Source organism: Pipistrellus hanaki, assembly GCF_964339955.1.
Source record: "Pipistrellus hanaki genome assembly, chromosome: 3".
Lineage (NCBI taxonomy): Eukaryota > Metazoa > Chordata > Mammalia > Chiroptera > Vespertilionidae > Pipistrellus > Pipistrellus hanaki.
In genome coordinates, this window is record NC_140505.1 from 142,757,706 (window position 1) to 142,783,743 (window position 26,038).

At 49.0% G+C, this 26,038-nt stretch overlaps 2 protein-coding genes across 5 annotated transcripts; one reads left to right on the forward strand and one right to left on the reverse strand.

The window, feature by feature from the left end:
* The first annotated feature begins 653 nt into the window (after positions 1-653).
* Positions 654-20,630, forward strand: SMAGP (small cell adhesion glycoprotein). 4 transcript variants are annotated; one of them, XM_084877538.1, is made up of 4 exons: positions 654-788; positions 1,897-2,024; positions 16,910-16,984; positions 17,662-20,630. In XM_084877538.1, the coding sequence occupies exons 2-4, from the start codon at positions 1,934-1,936 to the stop codon at positions 17,838-17,840; spliced, it is 345 nt and encodes a 114-aa protein (XP_084733664.1). In that variant the 5' UTR covers positions 654-788; positions 1,897-1,933; the 3' UTR covers positions 17,841-20,630. The 4 variants fall into 4 exon arrangements, with proteins under 4 accessions (XP_084733664.1, XP_084733663.1, XP_084733665.1 ...); XM_084877537.1 differs by having other exon boundaries at positions 746-918; XM_084877539.1 differs by lacking the exon at positions 654-788 and adding an exon at positions 957-1,038.
* On the reverse strand, positions 19,765-24,326 carry DAZAP2 (DAZ associated protein 2). Its single transcript, XM_084877535.1, has 4 exons — positions 24,163-24,326; positions 23,036-23,154; positions 22,375-22,620; positions 19,765-21,202 (listed from the first exon to the last, which is right to left on the reverse strand). Exons 1-4 carry the CDS (start codon positions 24,173-24,175, stop codon positions 21,074-21,076), a joined length of 507 nt encoding a protein of 168 aa, XP_084733661.1. The 5' UTR covers positions 24,176-24,326; the 3' UTR covers positions 19,765-21,073.
* Positions 24,327-26,038: the final 1,712 nt, after the last annotated feature.

Consider the following 26,038-nt stretch of genomic DNA (forward strand, 5'->3'; position numbering starts at 1 on the left):
GCCACAAAAAAGTGAGTCAAGAGGAGGCTAAAGTAAGACATTGATTAAACCCTACCACGTGCAGAACCACGTCTATGAAATGAAATGGCTTCACGGGCAGCATCAGCTTCAGCCCTCCATTTCAGGGATGAGGGAACAGATTTTAGAGATGCTATTTACCCAAGTCCCACAACCAACAAGCTGCGGAGCTGAGACTATTTGAGTCCAAAGTCCGTGCGGCTCCTCGACCTCAGAGGAACATCCGAAGAGGAAGACCATCCGTCCGGATGGGGCCACGTCCCCCGCACCCGCCTCCCCGCCCCCCGGCCGCGGGAGGGTACCGTGCGCTTCAAGCTTCGGGACACCGACCCATGAACCTAAGTGATAAGGAAGTAAATGGGATTTTCCACATTCACTGAAACTTCCAATAAAGTGGGTAGCGAGGAAAGCGAGCGGATCCCAGTCGGCCCGGGGTTCAGCTCCCACGGGCCCCCGCCCACCCAGCGCCGGGGCGAGGGAGGAAGCGCGCCGGACGGAGGGCACGGCGACCGGCGGCGGAGGAAAGCCAGCCGTTCCCTTCCTCCCTGGGCCCGGCGCCGGCGGCCGGGGAACCTGCAGAGGGCGGCTTCTCCCCTCTTTTCCTGTCCCACCCATCGGCCGGCCCCCACCCCACCCCGCCGCCGGCCTCCCCGCGCCTCCCCGGGGCTCCGGCGCCGGTCCCCACGGGAGTGCGCCCCGCGGCCCGCCCCCTCGGCTGCCTGGACGCGCGGAGCGGCGCCGGCCCCGCCGCAGCCCGTCCGACTGGAAAGGTGAGCACGCGGGGCGGGCGCGGCCGGCGCCCACACTCCGCCGCACCCCGGCCCCGGAGGAACCGAAACCGGAGCGCCGAGCGCGGCCCCGGCGGAGGCCCCGAGCGCAGCGCGGCGCACGCCGGAGCCGGTAACGCGGGGCACGGGCCGGGGGCGGAGCGCGGGGGGGACCCGGCGCCGCGGACCCGACGTGTCGGGGGTCCCCCCGGGGTCCGTGGCTGCCCGGCGTCAGAGGCTCGGGCGCGGCCAGGTGGGGTCCGGCCCTCGTGGCCGCAGTGGAGTCGGAGGTCTGTGCGCGGACGGCGCGGGCGGACCGGGAAGGCAGGATCGCGGGGAGCGGGTCCAGCCCGCGGGCCGGTGGTTTGGGTCCAAAAGGAGGCTAAGGCCCCCGCCTCCCATTCATCCGTGCCCGGCTCACCCCCAACACCGCCCCGGCCCCCACGCGGCCCCGAGCCAGGTGCAGGTCCGCGCACCCCCAGCCTGACCCCTGGAGGGCGGCTCCGCCCGACTCCGGGCTGGAGGGAGCTGGGGACCGGGGACCGGGGACCGGGACCGAGGTCGGCGAGCTGGGGCCGCTGCTCATTTTGCAACTTGCTCGGGCTGGGTGACTGTGACCCGGTGGCAGGACTTCGGGGTAGGACATTCAGAGATGATGCACCCCGAACACCGGTGGTCTCCCGGGTCTGCTCTTTTTTTTTTTTTTTTTTTTTTTAAACATATTTTATCGATTTTTTACAGAGAGGAACGGAGAGGGATAGATAGCTAGAAACATAGATTATAGAGGAACAGCTGCCTCTCGCACACCCCCCACCGAGGATGTGCCCGCAACCCAGGCACATGCCCTTGACCGAAATCGAACCCGGGACCCTTGAGTCCACAGGCCGACCCTCTATCCATTGAGCCAAACAGGTTTCGGCCGGACCTGCTCTTGATAACGGCAGCCTGGGGAGTTACCCAGGGAAACCAAACAAGGGTTCAGGGCCAGCTCCACAGGGAAGAGGGGATGGGGAAAGGTCTCCGGAAAACCTGGCACCAGCGGCTTCTGGCATTTCCCGTTGTCTCCTCCCGCCCCTCCCACCTCACTCCTGCCTTCTCCCCTCTCCTGCAGATCTGCTCCTGCCTCCAGGTGCCCATCGCTGGCGGCCATGACTAGCCTCCCGGTCACACCTCCAGCTCCTCACGGTGCCCATCCGCTGGCTGCCATGACCGGCCTCCCCACCACGCCTTCTCCAGCAGGTAGGTGAAGGCCTGTGCCAGGTGGAATGGCGGGCACCTTTTCAGCCTCCTCACCCCCAGCCCCATCTCTGGATGCCCTGAGGCCTCAGGCCAGCTGGGAAGACCTCTGGCTGCCTCGCCCCTGGAAGGTCCTGGGAGGAAGCAGGAGGCAATTAGCGTGCACTTTGGTGCCATTTGCATCGAAGTGGGCTGGGCCAGTTCCCGGCACTACCGCTCAATGCTTTGTGTCACTGAGTTATCTAACCTCTAAGCTACAGTTTCCTTATTTGTATAATGGGGAGATAATACCTATCTTATGGGGTTATTTGTAAGACCACCTATATAAAACACCTAGTACAGTGTCTCAGATCTAATAAGCTCTCAATAGCATTGATGATGATGGTTGTTGTTGTTGTTGTTGTTGTTATTATGTGTTTGTTGAAAACCCACCTTTTCCTGGAAAGGAGTTCTGCGTCTTTCTAATTGCACTCCTCTGGAGATACACTCCAGGATAAAAAAAAAAAAAAAAAAAAAAACATTGTTCCTGGAGCTATGCTCTCATCGCTTTGAGAATGGATTCCCACCAAGCTGATCTGCTTATGAAATATATTCATTGATTACTGTCACTGTGTGCTAGTTAGGTTAAGGGAGGAAGGTACCACCTGGTTGGTCCAGTCACCTTTGTGTTCATATGCACAGCTTCGTTTGTCATCAGGACAGACATGCTCTGTTTTACTGATGTGGACACGGGTGCATGGCAACCCCCAGGAAAGCTAAAGCAATGTCCTCAGTGATGCACACAATTCAGGCTGTTAGTTGTGTGGTGAGAGAAAGGGGAGACATGGGTAGAAGGTTAGATTGGTTGGCAGAGTCCTCCCGCCCGGGTGAGGGGCGGAGAACGGATATGGCAGAGTGGGGTACAGACAGCCTTGCACAGGGGTGGCACGTGTGGGAATCTGCAGAGATCGCATTTCCCCCGGAGGGGTTCTGACAGAGGAGAAGAGAGGGCAGGGGACCTGCAGGATAAGCCTGCCCGTGGGGAAACCACGTGATGCTGGGGCAGCTAGCTGAGCAATCAGCATTTGGGTAAAAGGAGAGGTATTTACATTCCTTTTCTCTTTTTAAAAAAATTTGTGATAAATTACACATAATATGTGTTCCCGTTTTTTTGGCGGACAGTATAGTGATATTAAGTATTAGCATTCAGAGTGCTGTGCAGCCATCAATACCGTCCATCTCCAGAGCTTTTCCATATTCCTGAACTCTGTATTCATTAAACAGTAGCTCCCCATTCCCTCTTCCCCCAGCCCTTGGTCACCACCGTTACACTTCCTGTCTGTATAAATTTGACTAAGTACCTTATAGAAGTGGAATCATATTTGTCCTTTTGTGTCTGATTTATTTCACTTAGCATAACATCTCCAGGTTTCATCCATGTGGTAGCATATCAGAACTTCTTTCCTTTTTAAAGGCTGAATTATATTATTTGTATACATAATAAATCAGTTCGTTTATCCGTTCATCTACTGATAGATACTTCAGTTGTTTCTATCTTTTGGCTATTGTGAATAATGGTGCTATGAACATGGGCATACAGATCTCTCTCCGAGTCTCTGCTTTCAATTTTTTTGGGTATATATACCCAAAAGTGGAATTGTTGAATCATGTGGTAATTCTGTGTTTAACTTTTTTGAGGAACTGCCATACTGTTTTTCTTTTCCTTTTTTAAAATATATTTTTATTGATTTCAGAGCGGAAGGAAGAGGGAGATAGAAACATCAATGATTAGAGAAATCATTGATCTGCTGCCTCCTGCATGCCCCACACTGGGGATCGAGCCCATAACCTGGGCACGTGCCCTGGCCCGGAATCAAACCATTACCTCCTGGTTCATAGGTCAACGCTTAACCACTGAGCCACACCGGCCAGGCTGCCAGCCTGCTTTTCACAGTGGCTGCACCGTTTTACATTCCCACCAGCAGTACACAAGAGTTCCACTTTTTCCACATTCTCATTACTTTATCTTTTTATATAGTAGCTATTTTAATGGGTGCGAAGTGGTATCTCACTGTGGCTTTGATTCACATTGCCCTAATGATTAGTGATGTTGAGCTGTATATCTTCTTTGGAGAAATGTCTATCCAAGCCCTGTAACCATTTTTTAATTGCCTTGTTTTGTTGTTCTTGTTGAATTGTATATTTACATTCTTTTTTTTATTTTATTGATTTTTTTATAGAGAGGAAGAGAGAGGGACAGAGAGTTAGAAACATCGATGAGAGAGAATCATCGATCAGCTGCCTCTTGCACATCCCCTACTGGGGATGTGCCTGCAACCAAGGTACATGCCCTTGACCGGAATCGAACCTGGGACCTTTCAATCTACAGGCCAACCCTCTATCCACTGAGCCAAACCGGTTTCGGCTATATTTACATTCTTGACCCACCTAGTGACATCAGTTAGTGATATAGTATTTTAGGATATGTCGTACAGTCCCCTCCCACTGGGTCCAAGCAGATATTAAGTTCAGAGACAATACGGGAGAAATCACAGTGAGATCATTGAGGGTCTGTCCTTCCCCACCTGTCCCCTCCCATCCTTTCCCCTAGTCCATCCATAAAGATCTTCTAAAGAAGGGTTGAAAGTGAGGGCCACGCCCTAGCTGGTTTGGCTCAGTGGATAGAGTGTCAGTCTGAGGACTGAAGGGTCCAGGTTCAATTCCAGTCAAGGGCACATGCCTGGGTGGTGAGTTCAGTTCCCAGAAGGAAGCAGCCGATCAGTGATTCTCTCTCATCATTGATGTTTCTATCCCTCCTCTCTTCCTTCCTCTCTGAAATCAATAAAAATATATTTTGTAAAAAAGAAGGTTATCTTTAAAAAAAAAAAAAAAAAAAGATATATATTATTGGAATGTTGGCCTCTGGACTGAAGGGTCCTGGGTTCGATTCCAGTCAAGACACATACCTGGGTTGCATGCTCGATCCCCAGTCCTGGTCAGAGCCTGTGCAGGAGGCAACCAATCGATGCATTTCTCTCGCATAGAGGTTTCTCTCTCTGTCTCTCCCTCTCCCTTCCACTCGCTCTAAAAATCAATGGAAAAATAGCCTTGGGTGAGGACTATCAAATAAACAAAAAGATACATGTTAAAAATCATATTTTACACCTGTGTTGGTGTAAGGAAGAAAAATAATATTAAAGTTGTACGTAAAATTAACAATTAATTGATAACAGTATTACAATTTCCTTGACCTAAATGTTCAAATGTTTCCTGTACATTTAAAAGAAATGAAAATCATTAAAAGCCATTTTCATGGGCGCCTAGCAGGATCAGGAAGCCGAGGCTCAGTGCCTGCTGTGCCCAGTGCCCAGGTCGCCCCTTGGGAAGTGGGATGGAGCGGAACTTGCCGCTGTGGGCTCTGCCTCCCACCAGGAAAGCCCATTTCTTCCCGCCTGGTCACACTCGCTGCCTCCGAGGTTTTCCTCACTCCGGACTGGACACTCAGTGTTTTTCATCTCACTTTTTTTTTTTTTACCAAAACCCTATGAGCAGGTTTCGGTCTCATTTTACAGAAGCCAAAGCTGAGGTTCAGGGAAGTTTCAGAAAGCTTCAGAGGTTAGGAAACTCTCCCAAGGTCAGTGTGGCTAACTGGCAGAAGGAGATTTTGGGCCACGGCTGGCTGGCTCCGGAGCCTGTTCTTTCCGTCACGGCACTCTGCTCTTAAAGCCCACGCCGCCCCGCCGGCCACATGAGAGAGGGAGAGAGGGAGCAGAATTCCAGGGCGGTTCCCGTGGGAAGGAGGCCGGGAGCCGCCCTGCGCCGGGCAGCTCGAGAGCAAATAAGTAGGTTGGCAGACTCAGGTGGCAAAGGATCCGATGCCGCGGTGATAAGAGATTTAGGGGAACAAGGGACACAAAGAAACCAACCTGTATCTGGGTTAGCGCACCCCGGAGCAGAGGGGGAGCGAGCAAAACAGATCTCCAAGTTCATTTGCTGTTGGTGAGGATTTGGGTGGGACCTCTTTGTGGTCCTGAGCCCCAGGCCTGCCCCCGGAGAGAAGAGCCGGCCGCACCAGAGCACTGCCCAGCCTGAGGAGGGGAGGAGAGACATTGTGATTCCTTTGTTGGACAGCAGACGGAGGAGAAATGGGGTAGCAGCGGGAGATAGTGGGGAGGGAGCTGTAAGCCACCCCCCGCTTTCATCCCAGGCTTCCTGAACTTTGTTAACCTTGGTTGTTGTTTTCATTAAAAAGCTAGCTCATGCCCCTCAAAATAGCCTCTTTGACCTTTCCTCTATAGACGTGTGTGTGTGTGTGTGTGTGTGTGTGTGTGTGTGTGTGTGTTTATAGTTTTATTTTCATTTACAGTTTTCACAAACGTGTAATCATCTTACATGCTGCCCCGGCAATTTTGCTTTTTTTCATCTCACCACACGTCCTGTCCCGCGGTATATGCAGACCTGCCACGTTCTTCTTAACAACTGTATAGTGTTTCCAGAATGAATGGCCTGTAATTTACTTAATCATCCTCCTCCCTGTGGACATTCAGATATGTGTCACTCTCGCAAACAGTGCAGCAGTGAACACCCTTCCGGCTGCAGTAAAACCTGGAGAACACGCTCGGCTTCGCTGGGGGCAGCGCAGGGTGTCTCCAGACCGCGGAGGGCAGGTGGTTTGTGGTGGAAGGAGCTGGCACAGGTTTGGAACCCAGCGCAGCCGCCTGCCGAGCGACCCCGCGTTCCTGAGCTGCTCCAGCCTCTCGGTGTGTACAGAATGACAACAACAACCCTGTCCACGTCCTGTTCTCGGTTAGGGTGGAGACAGAGTAATGTATGTCTTGTAAACTGTAAATCATAAATATAGATAATAATCCTGATACTTGAAGCCGGAAAGGCTCCAGCTCATCAGTTCTCAGGACAGTTTTTGATCTTTAGTCTGAGACAAGCACTTTTTGTGTATGTTCAAAATTTTTAATTTTTTTTAAAGTATATTTTATTGATTTTTTTAAAGAGAGGAAGAGAGAGGGATAGAGAGTTAGAAACATTGATGAGAGAAAATCATTGATCAGCTGCCTCCTGCACACCCCCCACTGGGGTTGTGCCCGCAACCAATGTACATGCCCTTGATCGGAATCGAACCTGGGACCTTTCAGTGCGCAGGCCGACGCTCTATCCACTGAGCCAAACAGGTTTTGGCCAAAATTTTAATTTTTGAGAAGTAAACATTTTAGCACTAACCCCATTTGTCTCAGTGGCTAGAGCTTGAGCCCATGGACTGACTGAAGGGTCCCAGGTTCGATTTCAGTCAAGGGCATGCATCTTGGTTGTAGGCTCGATCCTAGTCGGGGTTGTACAGGAGGCAGCTGAACGATGTTTCTTTCCCATCGATGTTTCTGTCTTCTCTATCCCTCTCTTTTTTTTCTCTGTAAGAATCAATAAAATATTTTTAAATAAATTAAAAATAAACATTTTATTTTGCAATAATTTTAAGTTTATAGAAACGTTGCAAACATAGTACAGAGAATTCCCATTTACCCCTCAGCCAGTTTCCCCTCAACCCATCTTACATGACCATGGTACATTGGTGGAAGAAACAAGAAATTAGCATTGTTACAATGCTATTAACTCAACTACAGGCTTCACTGAGATGTCGCCAGTTCGGGAATGTGATTTTGAAGTAAATTCTGATAGAATGTTTTCAGTTTATAAAAATTCCCAAAATTAGGGCTGAGAAAGGTCCTGAGGGCCAGCTGGTTCACCCCCCCCCCCCCCCCCCCCGTGCAGTCAGAACCTCACCGGTACCGAAGCATCTGTCCCGCTGTGCGCTTCCTCTGTGGGTGGCGTCGGCCCCGGGTGCAGGTCATCCAGTGGCATATCTGAGGGCAGCGCTCAAGTGCTCGGCTCCCCCTGAGTTTCCTCTCTGGGCTTCCTGTCGCAAGCTTCCCTTATGTGGAGCGGTTGCCAAACCATTCACCATGTTGGCTGCTCACCTCAAAGTTGTGACATCCAGACGCAACTCAGCAGTCTAGGTGTGGCCAAAGGAAGGCTGCACTGCCGTGTCCATTAGAGACCGAAATGATGTGCATAATATAACAGCAGGTTGAACATGTTCTATGAGTAATTATCATCGTAAGAAATCTGGAAGAAAAAGGGAAGCAGGTAGTAGAAGAAAATAAAAATCATCCCAAATTCTATAACTTACCCGTCACTCTTGCTGTTAGTTGGGGGTCTATCCTTCCTGGGTCAGCGGCTTTCTAATGATCCTGTTATATTTGTATTCGCTGCCACTAAGCCATGGCTTCCTCCATTCATCCCCAGTCCCCATTTTACTTGTGAGTTCGTTGGTTTCCTGGACCGAAGAGCAGAGGTTCTGTTAAATTCTCATCTTGTTCCATTTGGCCGGCTTCTTCAGTCATTTGAAATCTCTGTGTCTATCAGCTTACTCGGTGCCCCTCTGGCTTTGCGTGTTTCACAGTTTTGTCACCCCTTCCCTGAGTCCCCAGGGGGCTATGTTTACCCAAAGGGCACCAAGCCCGTGGGGAAGGTACCGATGGAGTGGGACACCAAAACAAAAGATCTTGCAAAGGATTTCATATTCACTATCTTTTTAAAAACAAACCGAAAGCCAGAGTCGTCATCATAAGGGACACATCATAGTATTGGACTTTCTTCTACCTGTCTTACGATTTAATCTTTTTAATTGCCTAAAGGCCTTAATGTAGCCTGTCCCTGGTTTGATGTAATAATATCAATTCAGAAAGAACTGAAGTCAAACCTCAGTGGAAGGACCTCTGTGTAGACTGGCACCACTCACTCCTTTCCCTGACCGTCTGTCACCACCCACTTAGTCCTTACAGTGAGGCTGATTACTCCATACGGAGAGAATAAATATTCCATCCTATGTTCTGTGAGGAGCCTCTAGCTACTCAAGGGGCACCTTCAACCCCTCCTCTCCTCACTCAGTTAATGACCCGATATTCTGTTTTCTTGAAAAAATGAAAGTTCTCAGAAGATAATTGCTAAAGGCTCCTATCCCTCCCCTATCTGCCTACTCCCTGCCTCTGTTCCTGTGTACACATTGGTAATGAATGGTCCCTGCACTGTCTGCAGCCAACCCGCTATTGGTACACTAGGTCCCAGACCCCTCAAGGCCATGGTTCCGGCCTCTCTCTCTCATGCGTCATCAGCTGTTCCCTCTCACCTGACTCATTCCTGTCCGTACATAAACATGCTGTCATTTCCCTCGTCCTCAAAAAAGACAAAAGCAAACAGAAAGCTTGAGTTCGCTCCTCACTCTAGCGATAGCCCGTTTCTCCGCTCACCTTCACAGGAAAACATAAGTAAAAAGTTTATGTTATGCCTTTGGTTCCTCTCATTCCATCTTTTTCTTTTTCTTTTTAATTCTCACCCAAGGATGTTTTCCTATTGATTTTTAGAGAGAGGGAAAGACAGAAACATCAAGGTGAGAGAAACACATCGGTTGGTTGGCCTCCTTCATGAGCCTGACCAGGGCACGGGTCAGGGAGGAGCTTGCAACTGAGCTCCATGCCCTTGACCGGAATCAAACCCCAGACCTTCAGTCTGCAGGCCCAGGCTCTATCCACTGAGCCAAACCGGTTAGGGCAGCATTCCTTTTTTTTTTTTTTTTTTTTTTGGAACCCTCTGTAAACCAGGGGTTTATACTCAGCACTTCACCAAAGCTTCTTTTAAATTTTTATTTTTTTATTTTTATTGATTGATTTGAGGGAGAGAGGAAAAGAGAAAGAGAAAGAAACATCAATTTGTTCTTTCACTTATTTAAGCATTGATTGGGTGGTTTTTATATGTGCCCTGATCAGGGATTGAACCACAACGATGGCATATTGGGACGATGCTCTCACCAGCTAAGCTACCAGCTAGGGCTGCCAAAGCTGCTTCTGTCCAAGGCACTCATGGCTTCATGCTTGGTGAAACCCAGAGGACCTTGATCCTCCTAACCTGTACTTGCTCCCATGCTGCTCACCCACTCTCATGATCTTAAATACGCTGACTCTAAATCTCCAGTGCACACCTCTTCCCAAAATGCCAGCCTTAGCACTGCACGTGGACATCTGGTAAGCAGTCTGTCCACAGCCGGATCTACCCTTCCAATCGGCTCCTCCAGCTTCCCAGCTCCGGTGGCATCATGCCTTCCCTCCCTGCGGTCACTCAGACCCAGACCTCAGTGTCCTCCTGACTTCACCCCCCTCCTGTCAGCCTTAACTTCAGAACATATCCAGCATCCCCCCACTCTCCCCTGAGCTGCCGCTAGACCCAGTCAGTGTGTTCGTGCAAACCGGAGAAAGGCCCCCTTTGGGGGGGTGAGCTGTGCCTTGTGCCACGTCGAACCTCTTTCTACTTCCATCCCACCTTCGCTCAGGAGCCTTTAGAATCAACTTCGGTTCCGTTACCCATTGCTGTTACCCATTGCTGCATAGCAAACCACCTCAGCACTTAGAGGTTTAAGACAATAGTGATTTATTGTTCCTTAGAATTCTGTGAGCCGAAACCGGTTTGGCTCAGTGGATAGAGCTTCGGTCTGCGGACTGAATGGTCCCGGGTTCGATTCCGGTCAAGGGCATGTACCGCATTTTCCGGCGTATAAGACGACCCCCTAATTTCACAGTTAAAACATAGGTTTAGGCCTATATTCACTGTATAAGACTACCCCCCACTTCAAAAAAAGACTTACTTTGCCGTCAAGATCTGCAGGTAATTTTTGTGCAATTTTGGTCTTCTGCCCCCGATTTTCGGTTGACTTTTTTTCATTTCAAAAGTCGTCTTATACGCAGGAAAATACGGTACCTTGGTTGCGGGCACATCCCCGGTGGGGGCTGTGCAGGAGGCAGCTGATTGATGATTCTCTCTCATCGATGTTACTAACTCTCTATCCCTCTCTCTTCCTCTCTGTAAAAAATCAATAAAATATATTTTAAAAAAATAATAATTCTGTGTGTTGGCCAGGCACTCCTCTGTGCTGTCTCTGTGCTCGCTCTGACGCAGCCGCAGTCCTCCGCAGGGTCCGCTGGGCCAGAGGGGCAAGGCGACCGCCCCACACACCGAGCGGTGGGCACGGGCGGGGCCTCCGTTTCCTCAGTGTGGCCTCCTCCTCAGAGGCCGGATCCGGCTTCCTCCCAGCACAGTGGCCTCCGTGTTCCGGAGGGTGGTCCCGGGGTTTCAGGCCCCGAATCAGAACCTGCATTCTCACCTGATCCCCGGAGACGCTCGGGCACGCAGAGTTTGAGGGGCGCTGTGTAAACTATAAATCCGGCCGGTTTCTCCTCAGAAACCTCTCGGGGATTCCCATCTCACGCCCTCAGACAGCCCTGGGCTCCCCACTGCTCTCCTGCTCCCCGTCTTGCGCCCTCCAGGCTCCAGGCGACCTCCGTGCCGCACCCTGGCAGGCCCAGTGTGCCGGCCCACGTGCATGTCCATGTGACAATAGCCCGAACTGAGCTCCGCCGGCAGGTCCTCTCCAGGCCTGCATGGCCGCCTCCCCACCTAGCGGTCCCCACTCAAGGCGCCTCCTCAGGGAGACGTTCCCTGGCCACCGCCATCCGAATCCCAGCGCCCCGCCTCCCTTCCTGCCTGTTTTTCTACGTAGCCCTGGTCAGCACCTAATGCCGTCTGTTTTTTCACTTTGTTTATTGTCCTCCCCGCTCAGAATGTAAATTTTAAACATTTTTTTAATTGTGGTAAAATTATACATAACATGAAATTTACAGGGTTGTTTTTTTTTTAATTTGAGGATATGTTTTTATTGATTTAAGAGAGAGAAACATCAATTCGTTGCCTCCCTTACATGACCAGACAGGGATCAAGCCTGCACCTGTTGGTGTGTGGGACAACACTCCGGTTCACTGAGCCGCCGGGCCAGGGCTAACTCTGAAGATGCTTAAGTCTGCAGTTCTGTGTTCTTCCTCACGGGAACAGCTGTGTCGTGTCTCCAGGCTGAATGACATTGTTACGCAACATCACCACAGCTTTTCATCCAAAACTGAAACTCCGCACAGTTAAGCAAGAATCCTCTATTCTCCCCTCCTCCCACCTCTTCATGATCACTACTCCACTTTCTGTCTCTGAATTTGTTCCACCTACCTCATAGAAGTGGAGTCATACCATACTTATCCTTTCACGGTGGCTTATTTCAATGTACCGTGTCTTCCAGGTTCACCTAGTCTGTATTATATGCCAGAATTCCCTTCCTTTTTAAGACTGAATAGTATTCCATTGCATGTGTACATGGCATTTTGCTTATCCATTGGTCATTTGAGTTATTTTGCGTTTTAGCTGTATGACTAGTGCTGCTTTGAACACAGGCGTGTGAATATCTCTTTGAGGTCATGCTTTCATTTCTCTGGGTGTACAACCAGAAGAGGAATTGCTGGCTCCTGTGGTAATGGTGCTTAATTTTTAAGGAACTGAGAAGGCCCGGGCTGTTTGTTGTGTGCGCTGGCGTACGGCCAGGGCCTAGCACAGAGCCTAGCACCGAGTACACGGCCAGTAAATTAACTGTTAATTACGGAATTAACTGTTAATTTCTCTGTGAGCCTGGACTCTCCATCTCAGCAGGCTGGGCGGCTTGTCTGAGCCGCGTGCTCACAGTGGTCCTCATGCATCCTGTTTCAGATCAGGGCCCCCAGAGCAGGCCCTGAGAACGTGTCCTAGAATTTTGCGGGGGAACTCTGTGGAAATCACCAGCTGTTTACGGAATCCACCTTTTCGATGGCTTGTCAGGCTCCTGGCCCCTCTTCCTCAGACGCTCCCACGTCGCCGATGGTGGCCCATTGCGTGTCCTCTCAGTGCCGTGGACTGTCGTTTATTTGGATCCCTTTTAGATCAGTCTGGTGCTTTCTGGGTGGCATCTCTCTCTTAAGCTCACTTCCCACCCCCCTCACCGAGTTCCTGCTGCTGCTTCTGGGCAAAAATCCTCCTCTTTGATGGGAGACAGAGGCAATAGAAGGCTGGGTGAATCTTGCTTTCTGTCACCTCCACGCCGACACCCTCAGGCCCAAACAGCACCCTCAGCTCTTTCCCTGTTCTTGCTCCAAATATAACACTTTTTAAATTTGTTTGCCCGTTTTCTGACACTATTCTTCTAAGTCTCTAATACAGGCATTTCTGCTATAAAACGTGATGTGTTTTGTTTTGTTTTGTAAGACCCACATTCTGAAATCACACTACTAAAAATGGGCTTACAGGAAATACAGGATTAGGACCGACCACTCAACACTTATGAAACTCTGTAACGAAAACCCTAAAAATACGACAGCCATCTCAATGAAAAAATGGACAGTGAGCCGAAACCGGTTTGGCTCAGTGGTAGAGCTTCAGTCTGCGGACTGAAAGGTCCCAGGTTGGATCCCGGTCAGGGGCATGTACGTTGGTTACGGGCACATCCCTGGTAGGGGACGTGCAAGAGGCAGCTGGTCGGTGTTTCTCTCTCATCGACGTTTCTAGCTCTCTATCTCTCTCCCTTCCTCTCTGTAAAAAAATCAATAAAATATATTTTAAAAATAAATAAATAAATAAAACATGGACAGTGAACTCCATCAGCATTTCCAGCCTGGAATCCCTGCCCGTCCTTCGCCCCCTGTGCCCTGGCCAGTGTGCGTCCTCCTTTCAGACGTAGATGCCAGGGACTCCTCACCTCCAACAAAGTAAAATTGTTCGTCAAAACTAAAAATCCTCCTTAACCCTTGGCTTCCACATACAGGTACATGTATTTGTCAGCCCTTCACTTGTACTTACTGCTTCACCAGGCGGCTTAATAAAGTAGAAGCCAACTGATGACTGCACCCAAGGAAGACATTTCCATTGAATCTTGTGTTTCTTAAGGTCTTGATGTTGCCGGAATGTTCTTTTTAGATGTAGAACATGAAATGCGAGAGCTGGGACAGTTGCTTATGAACCACGTGATTTCCACGTGACCCTGACGTCATTCTCTGTGTGCCGATGGCCTGTGGGTGAATCCCCATAGAAGGCGCACTCTTTGAAGCCGACAGTCTGTGTTTGATGGTGGTTGTCTGGTTTTCTTCTGCCTTTACCCACATCTTCTGAACGTTTTAGAAAGCTTGTTGTGCTGCCTCATATTGTCGTTCATTAACTCTCCCACTCTTTTCCTGTTGAAAACAAGAAAAGGACAGAGGCAGGAAGGTTTAGCATTAATACTTTTTTTTTTTTAATATATATATTTTATTGATTTTTTAAAAAATATATTTTATTGATTTTTTACAGAGAGGAAGGGAGAGAGATAGAGAGCTAGAAACGTCGATGAGAGAGAAACATTGACCAGCTGCCTCTTGCACACCCCCTACTGGGGATGTGCCCGCAACCAAGGTACATGCCCTTGACCGGAATTGAACCTGGGACCTTTCAGTCCGCAGACCAACTGAGCCAAACCGGTTTCGGCTATTTTATTGATTTTTTACAGAGAGGAAGGGAGAGGGACAGAGAGTTAGATACATCAATGAGAGAGAAACATCGATCAGCAGGCTGCCTCTTGCACACTCCCTACTGGGATGTGCCCGCAACCAAGGTACATGCCCTTGACCGGAATCGAACCTGGGACCCTTCAGTCCGCAGGCCGACACTCTATCCACTGAGCCAAACCAGTTCCAGCGAGCATTAACACTTCGCTTGGGCTTTGGAGTGGGTCATCCTGATTCAGATCTTGGCTCCGCCCACTATTTCTTCGTTTATAATATGAAGCGTGTCACTTACCTCCCCGGGGCCTCAGGGTCTGCGTGAGCAAATAAAAACGCCACTTGGAAGCGACTGGTGTTCTAAGGACTAATAATCATGTCGGTAAAGCACCTAGCACAAAGCTGTCATCGTTGACATCATTTGCAGAATTTCCCAACTAGGAATCGTCTTTCCTCCCAGATTCTCTTTCAGGGACTCACACGTATCTGCGCCCCGAACCCTCATCACTAACATTCAGCTCCCTGGTTGCCCTCATTATTGCTGCTTCCAAGCATCTAGGACAGTGCCTCAGGCACATAGTAGGGGCAAAGTAAATTGTGGATTGATTGAACTGAATATTGCTTACCTTTATGTTAAACTTACGTGCCTACATTATTCGTGTCCGGCACTGGACACGCAGCATGCTGTGCCCTGTGCTCCAGCCACCCTGGCCTTGGAATCCTTTTGTCTCAGAACTCCTAGGCTCTTCCCTCTGCATAGAATGTGCCCTACTTTCCAGTCCTTTTACCCCGTGGTGAGCTCCTACGCCTGCTTCAGCTCCCTATGCAGGTCTTCCTCCTGGGGAGCCAGGCAGTCTCCGTTCGAAGGCTAGGCCAGGCCCCTCCGTCACATGCTAAGTGCCGGGTATTTCCTTTGCTGCATTTATGGGAAGTACGTTACTGTGGACTGTGGTGTGGCAGAGGGTAAGTTCAGTAAGGACAGGCCAGGAATGTTTTGCTCACTGTTACATCCCCAGCTTGCCTAGCACAGTACCTGGCACACAGCACCTAGCAGGCAGTTACTGGGCGACGCTGTTATCATCTATGGAGTGAACATTGAGATGCTTCCTGTGGATGCTTCCTGAAAACAGCATCCGCCAGCCTGTTTGCTCAGGGTACTTCTGTCCTACAGTAACCTTAACTTAATTGTTACCTTTCCACATGTTTATACTAAAACCCTAACCAGGGGGGACTGAGGGCTTCCTGACTTCCCAGGAACACGTTGAAAAGGGACTTCTGGAGGCCAGTGGTTCTGTGTGTCCCGCTCAGGATAATGGCTTCAGGGGTGGGTCAGTCACTAAGAGCGGAGGGAGCGGGAGATGATTTAGGATAGGAGAGGCCTTGTTTCAGAACCTTTCCAATTACAGGGCCTGCTCCAGAAATGTAGAAAGGGTTCTTAATAAGGAACCTCATCTCATTTTTTTAAAATATATTTTATTGATTTTTTACAGAGAGGAAGAGAGAGGGATAGAGAGTTAGAAACATCGATGAGAGAGAAACATCGATCAGCTGCCTCTTGCACACCCCCCACTGGGGATGTGCCCGCAACCAAGGCACATGTCCTTGACCGGAATCTAACCTGGGACCTTTCAGTCCACAGGCCGACGCTCTATCCACTGAACCAAACCGATTTTGGCTCATCTCATTATTTAAAAATAATGTTTACATGCCCTAGCTGGTGTGACTAGGTTGGAGCATTGTCCCATACAGCAAAAGGTTGCAGGTTCGATCTCCCGTTGGGACACATACAGAAGGCAACCAATCGATGTTTCTCTCTCATAGCAATAATTCTCTCTCACTCTTTCTCTCTGTCTCTCTCCCCACTCCCCCCTCTGTCTTCCTCCCTTTCTAAGTCAAACATATTCTCAGGTGAAGATTAAAAAAAATTTTATTAAAAACTTTTAGGTAGTGTTTACAAAGTGTTTGTAAGAACATTGAAGAAATGCATGTACCATATAATATATCTATTATGTATATACACTCAGCATTTGATTTCACTTATGCAAAAACATGCATTCCTAATTAATAACAGCTTAGCTTTATTAGTTACCACCCGTCACAACAACCCTGTAAAGCAGACACTCTTCTCTCCGTTTTTCAGGGGAGGAAGCTGCTGCACAGGGCAGTGAGGTCATTTTCTCAAGATTCCACAGCCAGTGAGGGACAGGCTCGAACCTTGTCAGTCAGACTCTAGAGCCCACACTCTTTAACTCCGAAGTCAAGCAGAAAGAAATCCGTCAGGATGTTCTGTCTCTGGGTGGTGGTTTATTTTCTCCTCTGTTCCCCAGGTTTTCTGTGTAGGTTTACTATTGAAGTTGAATGATAAACTTTTGAATAGGGAACAAGGGTGGTGAAGCTTGAAGGACAAACATATGCTTTAGAACAAAACAACTCAACCCATTTCCCTCTCCACTTTTGTAAATTTTCCAGGACTGATCACCACAGTTCGGCAGGTCACCGCGGCCCTGTCCCCTGAAGCTGAAGCCAGCACAGCACTCATCGCAGGTAACCGCGGCTCTGAGCCAGATCCAAGGGGCCTGCTGAGTTCAGGGCCATCTCGTTCCAGTGGTGGTGAATTAGGACTTCCCTGTCCAGGAAAGCACTAAAAATCAGGGAGCAGACCCACCAAGGGGCTCATTGGGCACGTAGGTTATCTGTCTCACACACAAAGCTCAGATAGACTCCCTGGGGCTTCTGGCAGAGGTACTGCCAGTACATGATCCATTGGGAGGTGGCCACACGTAGATCTAGGTGGGTATGGGCGCACACTCCAGTGTGTGGGCAGGGAGGAGGATGTGTGGTTTGCCAAGTGGGTGAGGAAGAGGATAGGAGGGAGCAGAGAACCCCCTGCAGGAGGCTATGGATTCAAACAGCCCTTCCTGTTGGATAAGCCATTTCCTGTTGGCCTCCTTCCTGTTTCTATCATAATCATCAGGAACTGGTGGAGAGAGAGTTCCATTGTATCAGAAGTCAGAAGCCTTGTATCCTTAGCTTGAGTCCCCAGAGATCATGTCCCACGGGGATTGAGCTTGGTGGGGGAATATAGATTGGAAGCGGACACGTTAACTAGACCAGAAGGATCCTTGTGAAAAGCGAGGGAGCCATCTAGTTCAGGGGGCCCCGGGAATCACTGAGATACGCTGGATCCTAAAACATCTCTGTTTCCCCCTCTCCTTTACAAGTTGTGATCACCGTGGTCTTCCTCACCCTGCTCTCGGTCGTGATCCTGATCTTCTTCTACCTGTACAAGAACAAAGGCAGCTACGTCACCTACGAGCCGGCCGAAGGGGAGCCCAGCACCATCCTTCAGATGGAGAGTGACGCGGCCAAGGGCAGGGAGAAGGAGGAATACTTCATCTAAGGCCCCAGGAGCTCCTCCAGGCCCCAGTGCTGACACAGTGACTATTTAATTTATTAGGTGCACGTTTTATCCGAAGCCAGTGAGAAGCATTGCATGGGCAACCCTGATCTCCTTCCAGGAGGAGGCCCAAGTCCACCATCACGGACAGTAGGGACCGGGGACAGGGAGAAAGCTGCTGATGTCTTTAGACAGGAGTGTTTGTCACTGACCAAGAAGGCGGGGCTGTACCAGGCAGTGTTTCAGTATGTGCCCAGTCATCTCCAGCAGGTCACAGGGGAGGGATTAGGTCACTGGCGGCTGCTCTGTTCCCTACCTAGTGACAGCCCCAGTGGAGATGTGTCCACAGGAGTTCTTCCCAGAGGCTGATACCACAACAAAAGGCCAGGCGTGCGGGGGAGGAGACTAGATACCTTACCTCCTAGTGAATGTGCAGCGTCCCTTAATCTGAGCCCATCCTTCCCCTATTCCCCGGCCTCATACTTAATGCTATTTTTATCACAATTAAAATTTTTCATTAAGAAATCATTCTCATGTACAAGAAATAATTTTTTTTAATCCAAAATGTCTTTATTGGGATGTTTCCCGCTCATCTTGACTCGGGGCGTTTTTCTTCCTGCTGCCTTCTGGAGGAGCAGCCTTCCGTGAGCCTGGCTTTCCCTCCTGTAGGCTGACAGGTGTGGAGCAGCCCACACACAAAACTACCGCTTGTGCACTGGTAAACACGGGGGTGGTCTTACAGCATCCTGGGCATTTCCCACCCAGCCATGGAGAAGGAATTGGGGCTCTTTCCTCTTTTCTTCTGGAGAGGGATGGAGATCCTTAGCGAGAGGCATGTTGTGGCGGGAAGTCGTTACTACCTTTACATTGTGACTTATCCCTGCTTAAACTCTCTGACATTTCCTTTTGCGAGACTCCTTTGCCTATGTCCTCTCCCAAGCTAAAAGAACTCTTAAGAAGTTTTGAAAGTTCCCAAAACAATTTTTTGAAACGGGGGGGGGGGGGGGGCCCGCTTGAAACAAAATTGGTCCTAGAAAGTGTCGTTACAAACATAACCTGGGAGATGGATTGACTCATTCTCTCTCCTGGCAAGAGCCACGATTTCCCAGAATCTATGTGTGTACAGAGGGCGCCAGGAGCAGTCTGCCTACTACTTCTCCCACCATCTCCTTGAATCAAGCTGAGAAGCTTCTTGGATCTAACTTGTATCTCAGAATGAGGTATGTTCTAAAGGCACCATTGGCCCTGCCAGGTAGCTGCTGGAGCACTGCCCTGTGCACAAAGGGTCTCGGGTTCGATCCCTGGTCGGAGAGCATACCAGAGGCAATCGATCCGTTTTTAACTCCCCAGATATTTCTTTGGGATTAAGCTAAATCTTCTTTGAGGTCTTTAATGTATTGTCTCCATTGTCCAAGTCCACCCAGAGTAACACCTCAGGAGTTGAGGAGTCAATCTTAGCAACCCAGATTCCAGTTTTCACACAGAACTTTGGAGAAACTGAAGGTCACCCTGAACTTACACAAACTTTTATACTGAAAACATTTTCAAGTCAAACTTTAGGGGAAGTTAGAAGTCTATATCACTCCATTATTTCTAAGTTTATGTTCTGAATTCCTTTGGCATAATAGACTTTTAGAATCTGAGCCCAGCTGGCGTGGCTATGGTTGAGTGTCAGCCTATAAACCACAGTTTGATTCCCGGTCACACACACACACACACACACACACACTCACATTGAAAGGGGAGTGAGTTAAGGTATAAGGGGGACAAAATAAGGAGAAAATTTTTCACACAATGGGGAAAAAACAAAGAGCTTAGGAAGTAAAATTAATTGTTTAAAATGGCAGTGGCACCTATCTGAATTCTTGGTGGGATATAAAAGCTATAAATAGAATCTAAAAACAAGCGGAGTAATGAATCCTTGAAGTGAGGTGTAATGCAACTTCATCACTTTATTCAAATCTTCAAAATAGTCTTTATTCTACATTTTTAGTATAAAAAAATCCACAAGTTAAGTGCACCAGTGTAAATAGAGAGACATACAACGCTTAACTTCCATAAGTCAATGGTACGGTCAAACATCACATGTACAGAACACAAAATTTAGATGAACTGAAATTATAAAAATAAAACCCAATTGCAAAAAACAAAAATTAAAATATTAAGGATCCCTGAAATATTCTTAACCCTAATGAGATTTCACTGGACTCAAGTCATTTTGTAGAGGCATTCCCAACATGACCACATTAACGCAGCTTAGGAATTACTGGGAGCCATGAGTGGCTGCAGCAGACACTTGGACAATAAATGGTAACCAATTTTTTATCTGACAACTCCACTTAAATTTGGCTCTAAAGTCATCAGGCTTATGAAATACATTCTCCTCCTTGCCCTCCCCACCAACACACACATTTTAAGCAAACTGTTGTTTACAGTTTGTGCTGCTATCCTTTGTTCAAATAAGCTGTTTTTCTGGCACCAAAACAAGGTTGGGTTTGGTTCATGGAAGAGACAGCCTATGAGGAAGGTCCAAAAGGCACCCTCCGCTTTTGCCTGAGGAGATGCAAAAACAGAAATAATGGGGTCTGTGCTTTGGGCACAGACGGGGTTTCAGAGGATCCTTGTGAAAGACAAGTTAAAGATGACAAGTGGGGACAAGTGCAAGGAGAGAAGGAAATTAGTCTGACTGGCTTTCTGTCCTGCACCACTGATTTGATGGAGATTGGCGGGAGGGAATGGAGGATGGGTTGGCATGGGATGTGGGACAAAAGATGGAAAAGAAAAAGTAGACAACTAATGCGTTTCACTTATAACAAGCAATATAAATCAAAGACTTAAAGATTAAAGACCAATCAGAATAATTTGGCAACTTTAATTCTTAGGAAGATCAAAGTTCCCTCCAAACCTAATTTGATGTTTTATTACTAAAAGCAAAGACCAGTATGGTACAGTATTACTCCAGAGGAATTAAAGGAAGATCTTTAGGGCTGGTTCACCCACATTCATTTTATGAATGGATAGCTCCCCTACCTCAAAATGCTTTAGGGAGGTACTGCTACCATTACATGGTTCCTTATTAAGTTTGAAAAGTGCCTGAAAGTTTGGGCACCAGAAAGACACCCCAACAACATGTGTCTTAAACTGCAACTTCAGGTTAATATGACTAAAGCAGTTACATCGTGAGAAGTGCTGAAGGTATGTGATGTCTTTCCCGGCACAGAGGTGGCCTCGGGTCTTCACCAGATGGTGTAGCCACCATCTGAACCACCCATGAAGAAGTTCCCCTTCCGCTGAGTTACCAGGACATTGGCTCCCTGCATGACTGCAAGCTGAGCGGCATTGGGAGGGCATCCAGGGGGTGGAGGCTGAAAGGAAAAGACAAGGTTGACTGGGCATAGGGCAGCTGACACAAGGGAAATGGACACAGGTGAACAGAAGACCCGTTAGGAAGACGGCAGTGTGCTGACCAAAAGCAACTTTAGGAGCTAGCTGTACCACCAATCTGGGTCCTAAAGCAGATCTGTGAACCCACAGACACAAACAGGAGAGCATGCACTACTTACTCCAAGGGCTCTAGCTTCCAGAGAAAGCCTATGGATCCCTTCTGAGTATGGGTAGTCTAGGCCCAGTGGTTTCCTACCCACATTCCAAAAACAGGGATGGGGTGCCAGGTCCATGGTCCTATACCACAGGGTCCCTCAGTGTTTTTCAATGGGATAACCAAAAGGCTCTACCTAATGACCCCATTCCCACCTCATCTCTAACATATGGTGAGTAGACAGGCCTCAAGGCGTAGCAAGGCCCTCACCAGTTTGGCAGCGTCGGCCCTCAGACTGAAGGGTCATGGGTTCATCAGGTCAAAGACATGTACCTCAGTTGCAGGCTCAATCCCTGCCCCGAGAGGCAACCAACTGATGTGTCTTTCTCACATCCATGTTTCTCTCTCTCCAACCCCCCTTCCACTCTCTCTAAAAATCCATTGAGGGGGTGGGAGGGAAGACCTAGCAAGGACCACTTGGGCTCTAAATCCCATTTGGAGTTTAGTTTATCTGACAACTCCACTTAAATCTGACAACCAGGGAGTTTAGTTATGTCTCCTGCTTAACTAAGCAGGAGACATAACTAAACTCCCTGGTATCTTTCTAAAAGCTACTTAATAGATACTATTCGTTCTACTTTTTTAATCAGCATGGCTCCATGCTGATGGCAAATATTAAGTAAATGCTATGGAATGAATACAAAATGTCACTAGAGCAGTTCACTGTACCAAAGTGAACTGCACACGCAGCAGGTAAGACTCCTAGGACTGGAAAGCCAAGGAATCTGGTTAACTCAGAGCCAGTGAATGTTCCAGATGCTACTGACCTGCCACAGATCTCCTGCCCTCTCAGTCACTTTCTGCCTGATTAGTGGCCGTCATTGGTTACACTAATACCAGCAATTCTTATCCAAGGATGGTGAAAGGAGGAATATGGAGTCATTTCAGAAAGTTAAAAATACACAAGGGCTGAGTTTTTTCTGATAAAGTCATACTCACAGGAATGGTGCCAGGAGTAGTCCCAGCTCCAAATCTGGCACCTGCATCATACCCGCCTTCCACCAGCACTGTGGAGCCCGGTGGATAGATGGGGCCAACTGGATAATAAGCCATGGGGATTGTGGAGCCTAAAGGCCCAACAGCCACAGACTGGGCCATGGGCAGATACAGTGAGGCGCCAGGAAATGCAGCTGACATGGTGGGGACGGTGGCAGCCCCCGGGTGCACAAAGCTCGGACGATAGAGCTAGAAAAGGCAGGAGAAGGCCAAATGTTACTTGATGACATTCCTATTTCAGATTTCATTCCTGTTTCCTCTTTAATGAGTCACTTTTACTTCTCTTTATTCAGATTATAATCTAGAAGTTATACAAGTTGCCTTTCCCCTACCACTCAATATTCTTAAATCACTTCCTGCTACAGCTAACCTTTAGCTGAAAGAATGCAAACTCATCTTAACTTCAGCCTGTGCCAAATAATGCACAATAATCAGATAATACATTCTGAACCCAACAGATATTGATGAACTATATCTTGTTTTAGATGATTCATTATTCATTCTTCTGTTTGTCAATATATGGAGTGAGACTTAGCTAAGGACTGAAACTGTGATCCAAAAGTAGTATTCTCAACCAGGGTCAAGTCCAGTAAACTAGGAGCACCTCTGAGTAGGCGGGCGGAGCATCGGTATAGGGTGGAGCCTGAGGGAGATGCAAGGTCTGAGGGTACACCGGGTTCCCAGGAGGCTGCACGGGGTAGGTTGGCTGCGTTGGATATTGACCTGAAAGACAAGAAAACATGCCTATTGCTTGCCATACAGAGCCACCAAGGAAGGGCCTATCGGGTAGTAAACCAGTGGGAGCAAGCAAAAGGGGGTTTGCAAAACCAGACTTCCCTGGAGGGCCTGATTCCTGTAGCCAAGGGGGGGGGGGGGGAGTATTCTCTTTGCTTAAGCAGTCCCTTATCACGGACGCTAGGCTATAAACGGGAGGAAAGTCGCTCTCCCCACTGCGTGTGCTGGTGAACGTGGAAAATCTAGCTAGGCCCAGGTTCCTTCCAGAGGGCAGGGCAAGTTCTCGCCCGCGGAGTCTCCACAGGCCCGGCTGTAACCAGCCAAGACTTCGTAACGAGTAACGGTGGTTCTCTCCCAGATGTCCACTCAAGGTCGACCTCAAATCAAAACAAAGCGTGGATGCAGGAAGAGAACCTTGAGACTGGACAGAGGGTGAAGGAAGGGGAGAGTCCTGACTTGAAAAGCGGAGGTCGTGTTCTGCCAGACGTACTAGCAGCATCGCGGGAAGCAGGATACATTATGGTCGCCGGCCAAGGGACAGGGAAAGTGACCCTTCGGGCGCTGGCCCGCCCACCCGCGCCCGCTCCGGTGACGCCCGGGGCCTGCCTGTGGTTCGGGAGCGCGGCGCCCCGCCTCCGCCGGCTCCCCATTGGCCTACCCCAATCCCTGTTCTAGCTCCCCATTTGCTTCTGCAGATGCCCATCATGACAAACCTTCCCCCACCACCACCACCACCCCCCACCCCCAACCCCGACTCCGCAGCGCCAAACTGCGCCACAGAGTTGAAGGGGGAAAGGGTCGGGAAGAAGCGAGCGGGCGAGCGGCCGTAATCCGGGGGTGACGAAGGCGGCTGACGCAGCCCCGGGGACCGCAGCCGGCCGAGGAGGGCGGCGCGCAGCTCGCCCCACATTTAGAATAAGTGGACCCCGGGCTCCCGGCCGCTCGCTCCGGGCAGCGCTACTCTCCCCGACGGCCTCAGCCGCCCCCAGGCCTTGCCTTTGCTGTTCATGGTGGCTGCGGGTCCGGTTCGGCTCGGCTTCGCGGACGGTTATTTTTTTCGTCCTCTTCCTGTTCGTAGTCACTTCCGTGTCACGTGCCGGTTCGTCCTCTAGCGTCACCCGACGCCGGGGCCTCTGCGCCGGAAGCCCCGCCCCTTCGCCAGCCCTCCAGTAGCTAAAGGGAAGAGCCCGCGTGATCCGCCCACTCTCGTTGGCCCCGCCCTCCCGGTCGTGTCCTCCAATCCCCACCCCTGCCCGCCGACTAGTGGAAAACCAAATACTGTCTACGCGTGCGCGTGCCCGTATTGTCTCAAAAAACGGGACCCAGTCTCTGGGGCGCTGGGAGGCAGAATCTTAAACTGTTTCCCGGAATCATTTCCCGCCTACGCGCTACGGCTCCAGGTCAGCTCAGCTTACAGCCTTTCCGCAGGGGCATAGAGCTCAGTAATTTATCTCACTGCCACGCGTTCCTACCCATCCCCACGTAATCCTCAGCTCCGTAAACATTCCTTTTGCCAGTCCAGCGCACACGTATTGTTTTCTGAATTAGACCTTCACTCGAGTCTTCGCCCTCTTGTCCGTTCCACCCGCCGGCTGTCAGCATGTGCTTTTGTGTTGCTATCTTTCTCACCAAAAGCAAGGGCATTGTGCTGTGTCCTCCACTACAGCTAAAGCTAAGGTGACCAGATTTTAACATTGATAAAGCGGGACACCATAGGGGGGGAGGGTTCTTGATTAAAAATTTGGTCTATATGGAGCAACAAAAATTTTCATAGAATGCAAAAATAGTATTGTAATATATTTTTTTAATTTCAACAAAAGTACAATTTACAAATATAATAAATAAAAAACAATTATGTATAGTCATAAGTGTCACTTTCAAGGCCGGCGCTAGACTTTTTGCCGCCACTATAAAATATAAATGAGTACTGTCTGCTAAATTCAAGAAAATTTATGTAATTATGAAATAATAAATTACTTACCTAAATTATTTGAATAGTTGATTTGTAATGACATCACTTGTTTAACTAGCTTACTAGTAGAAATTACGATGTGTATCGTCTGAGAGACAGTTACAAAATGTTTTCATCGTTGTCAATCCCAATAAATGCCATTGTTCACTGAGCCAAACTGGCTTGGGTCAGTAGATAGAGCTTAGGCCTGCGGACTGAAAGGTCCCAGGTTCAATTCCGGTCAAGGGCATGTACCTTGGTTGCAGGCACATCCCCAGTAGGGGGTGTGCAAGAGGCAACTGATCGATGATTCTTTCTCATCAATGTTTCTAACTCTCTATCCCTCTCTCTTCCTCTCTGTAAAAAATAAATAAAATATATATTTTTTAAAAAGTCCAAACAATGGTGATCGAATTCTAACAACTGACCAACAATGTGAACTTTGATAAGCAGTTCTCGATAATCAGTTCTCAACAATTATTTGTTATTATTAAAGTTTAACATTATAAAATTAACAAAAATAATGTAAAACTCATATCCTGGCTAAATAGCCACATGGCCGCCGAAAACCGTTTATTCCCTTCCCGTTCTCCCACCATTCCCTAGCTTGTCGTGCATTCTTTCCAAAAATTGGGACTTTTTTCAAACGCCGCAGGACGCGGGACAAATTGTTAAAAATCAGGACTGTCCCTCCAAAAGCGGGACGTCGGGTCACCTTAGCTAAAGTGGTAAGGAGTGCCCGCGCCCCTGCCCTTCCTTCCTCGCCTGTTACAGGTGACCTGCGCGGGGCTTTGGGTCTGTTTTCTTTGTGTATCTCTTTGCCTCTGACTTAATTGTCCTACAGGGCAAAGATGCTCTCCTTTCGGGCAGCAGTTAAGTTTTTCCTTCCACCCTTCATTTTTAAATACCTGCTGAGCGCTT

Bases quoted from the DNA above. Each gene is read 5' to 3' on its own strand.
- DAZAP2 (XM_084877535.1), bottom strand. The intron at 22,621-23,035 runs GTGCTCCTAGTT...TGCCTTTTCTAG, and splicing joins CTCCGCCCGCCTACTCAGAG to CTCTATCGTCCGAGCTTTGT. The intron at 21,203-22,374 runs GTGAGTATGACT...TTTTCCTTTCAG, and splicing joins CTACTCCTGGCACCATTCCT to CCTCCACCCCCTGGATGCCC.
- SMAGP (XM_084877538.1), top strand. From the start codon at position 1,934: ATGACTAGCCTCCCGGTCACACCTCCAGCTCCTCACGGTGCCCATCCG. The intron at 2,025-16,909 runs GTAGGTGAAGGC...TAAATTTTCCAG, and splicing joins CACCACGCCTTCTCCAGCAG to GACTGATCACCACAGTTCGG. The intron at 16,985-17,661 runs GTAACCGCGGCT...CTCCTTTACAAG, and splicing joins CAGCACAGCACTCATCGCAG to TTGTGATCACCGTGGTCTTC.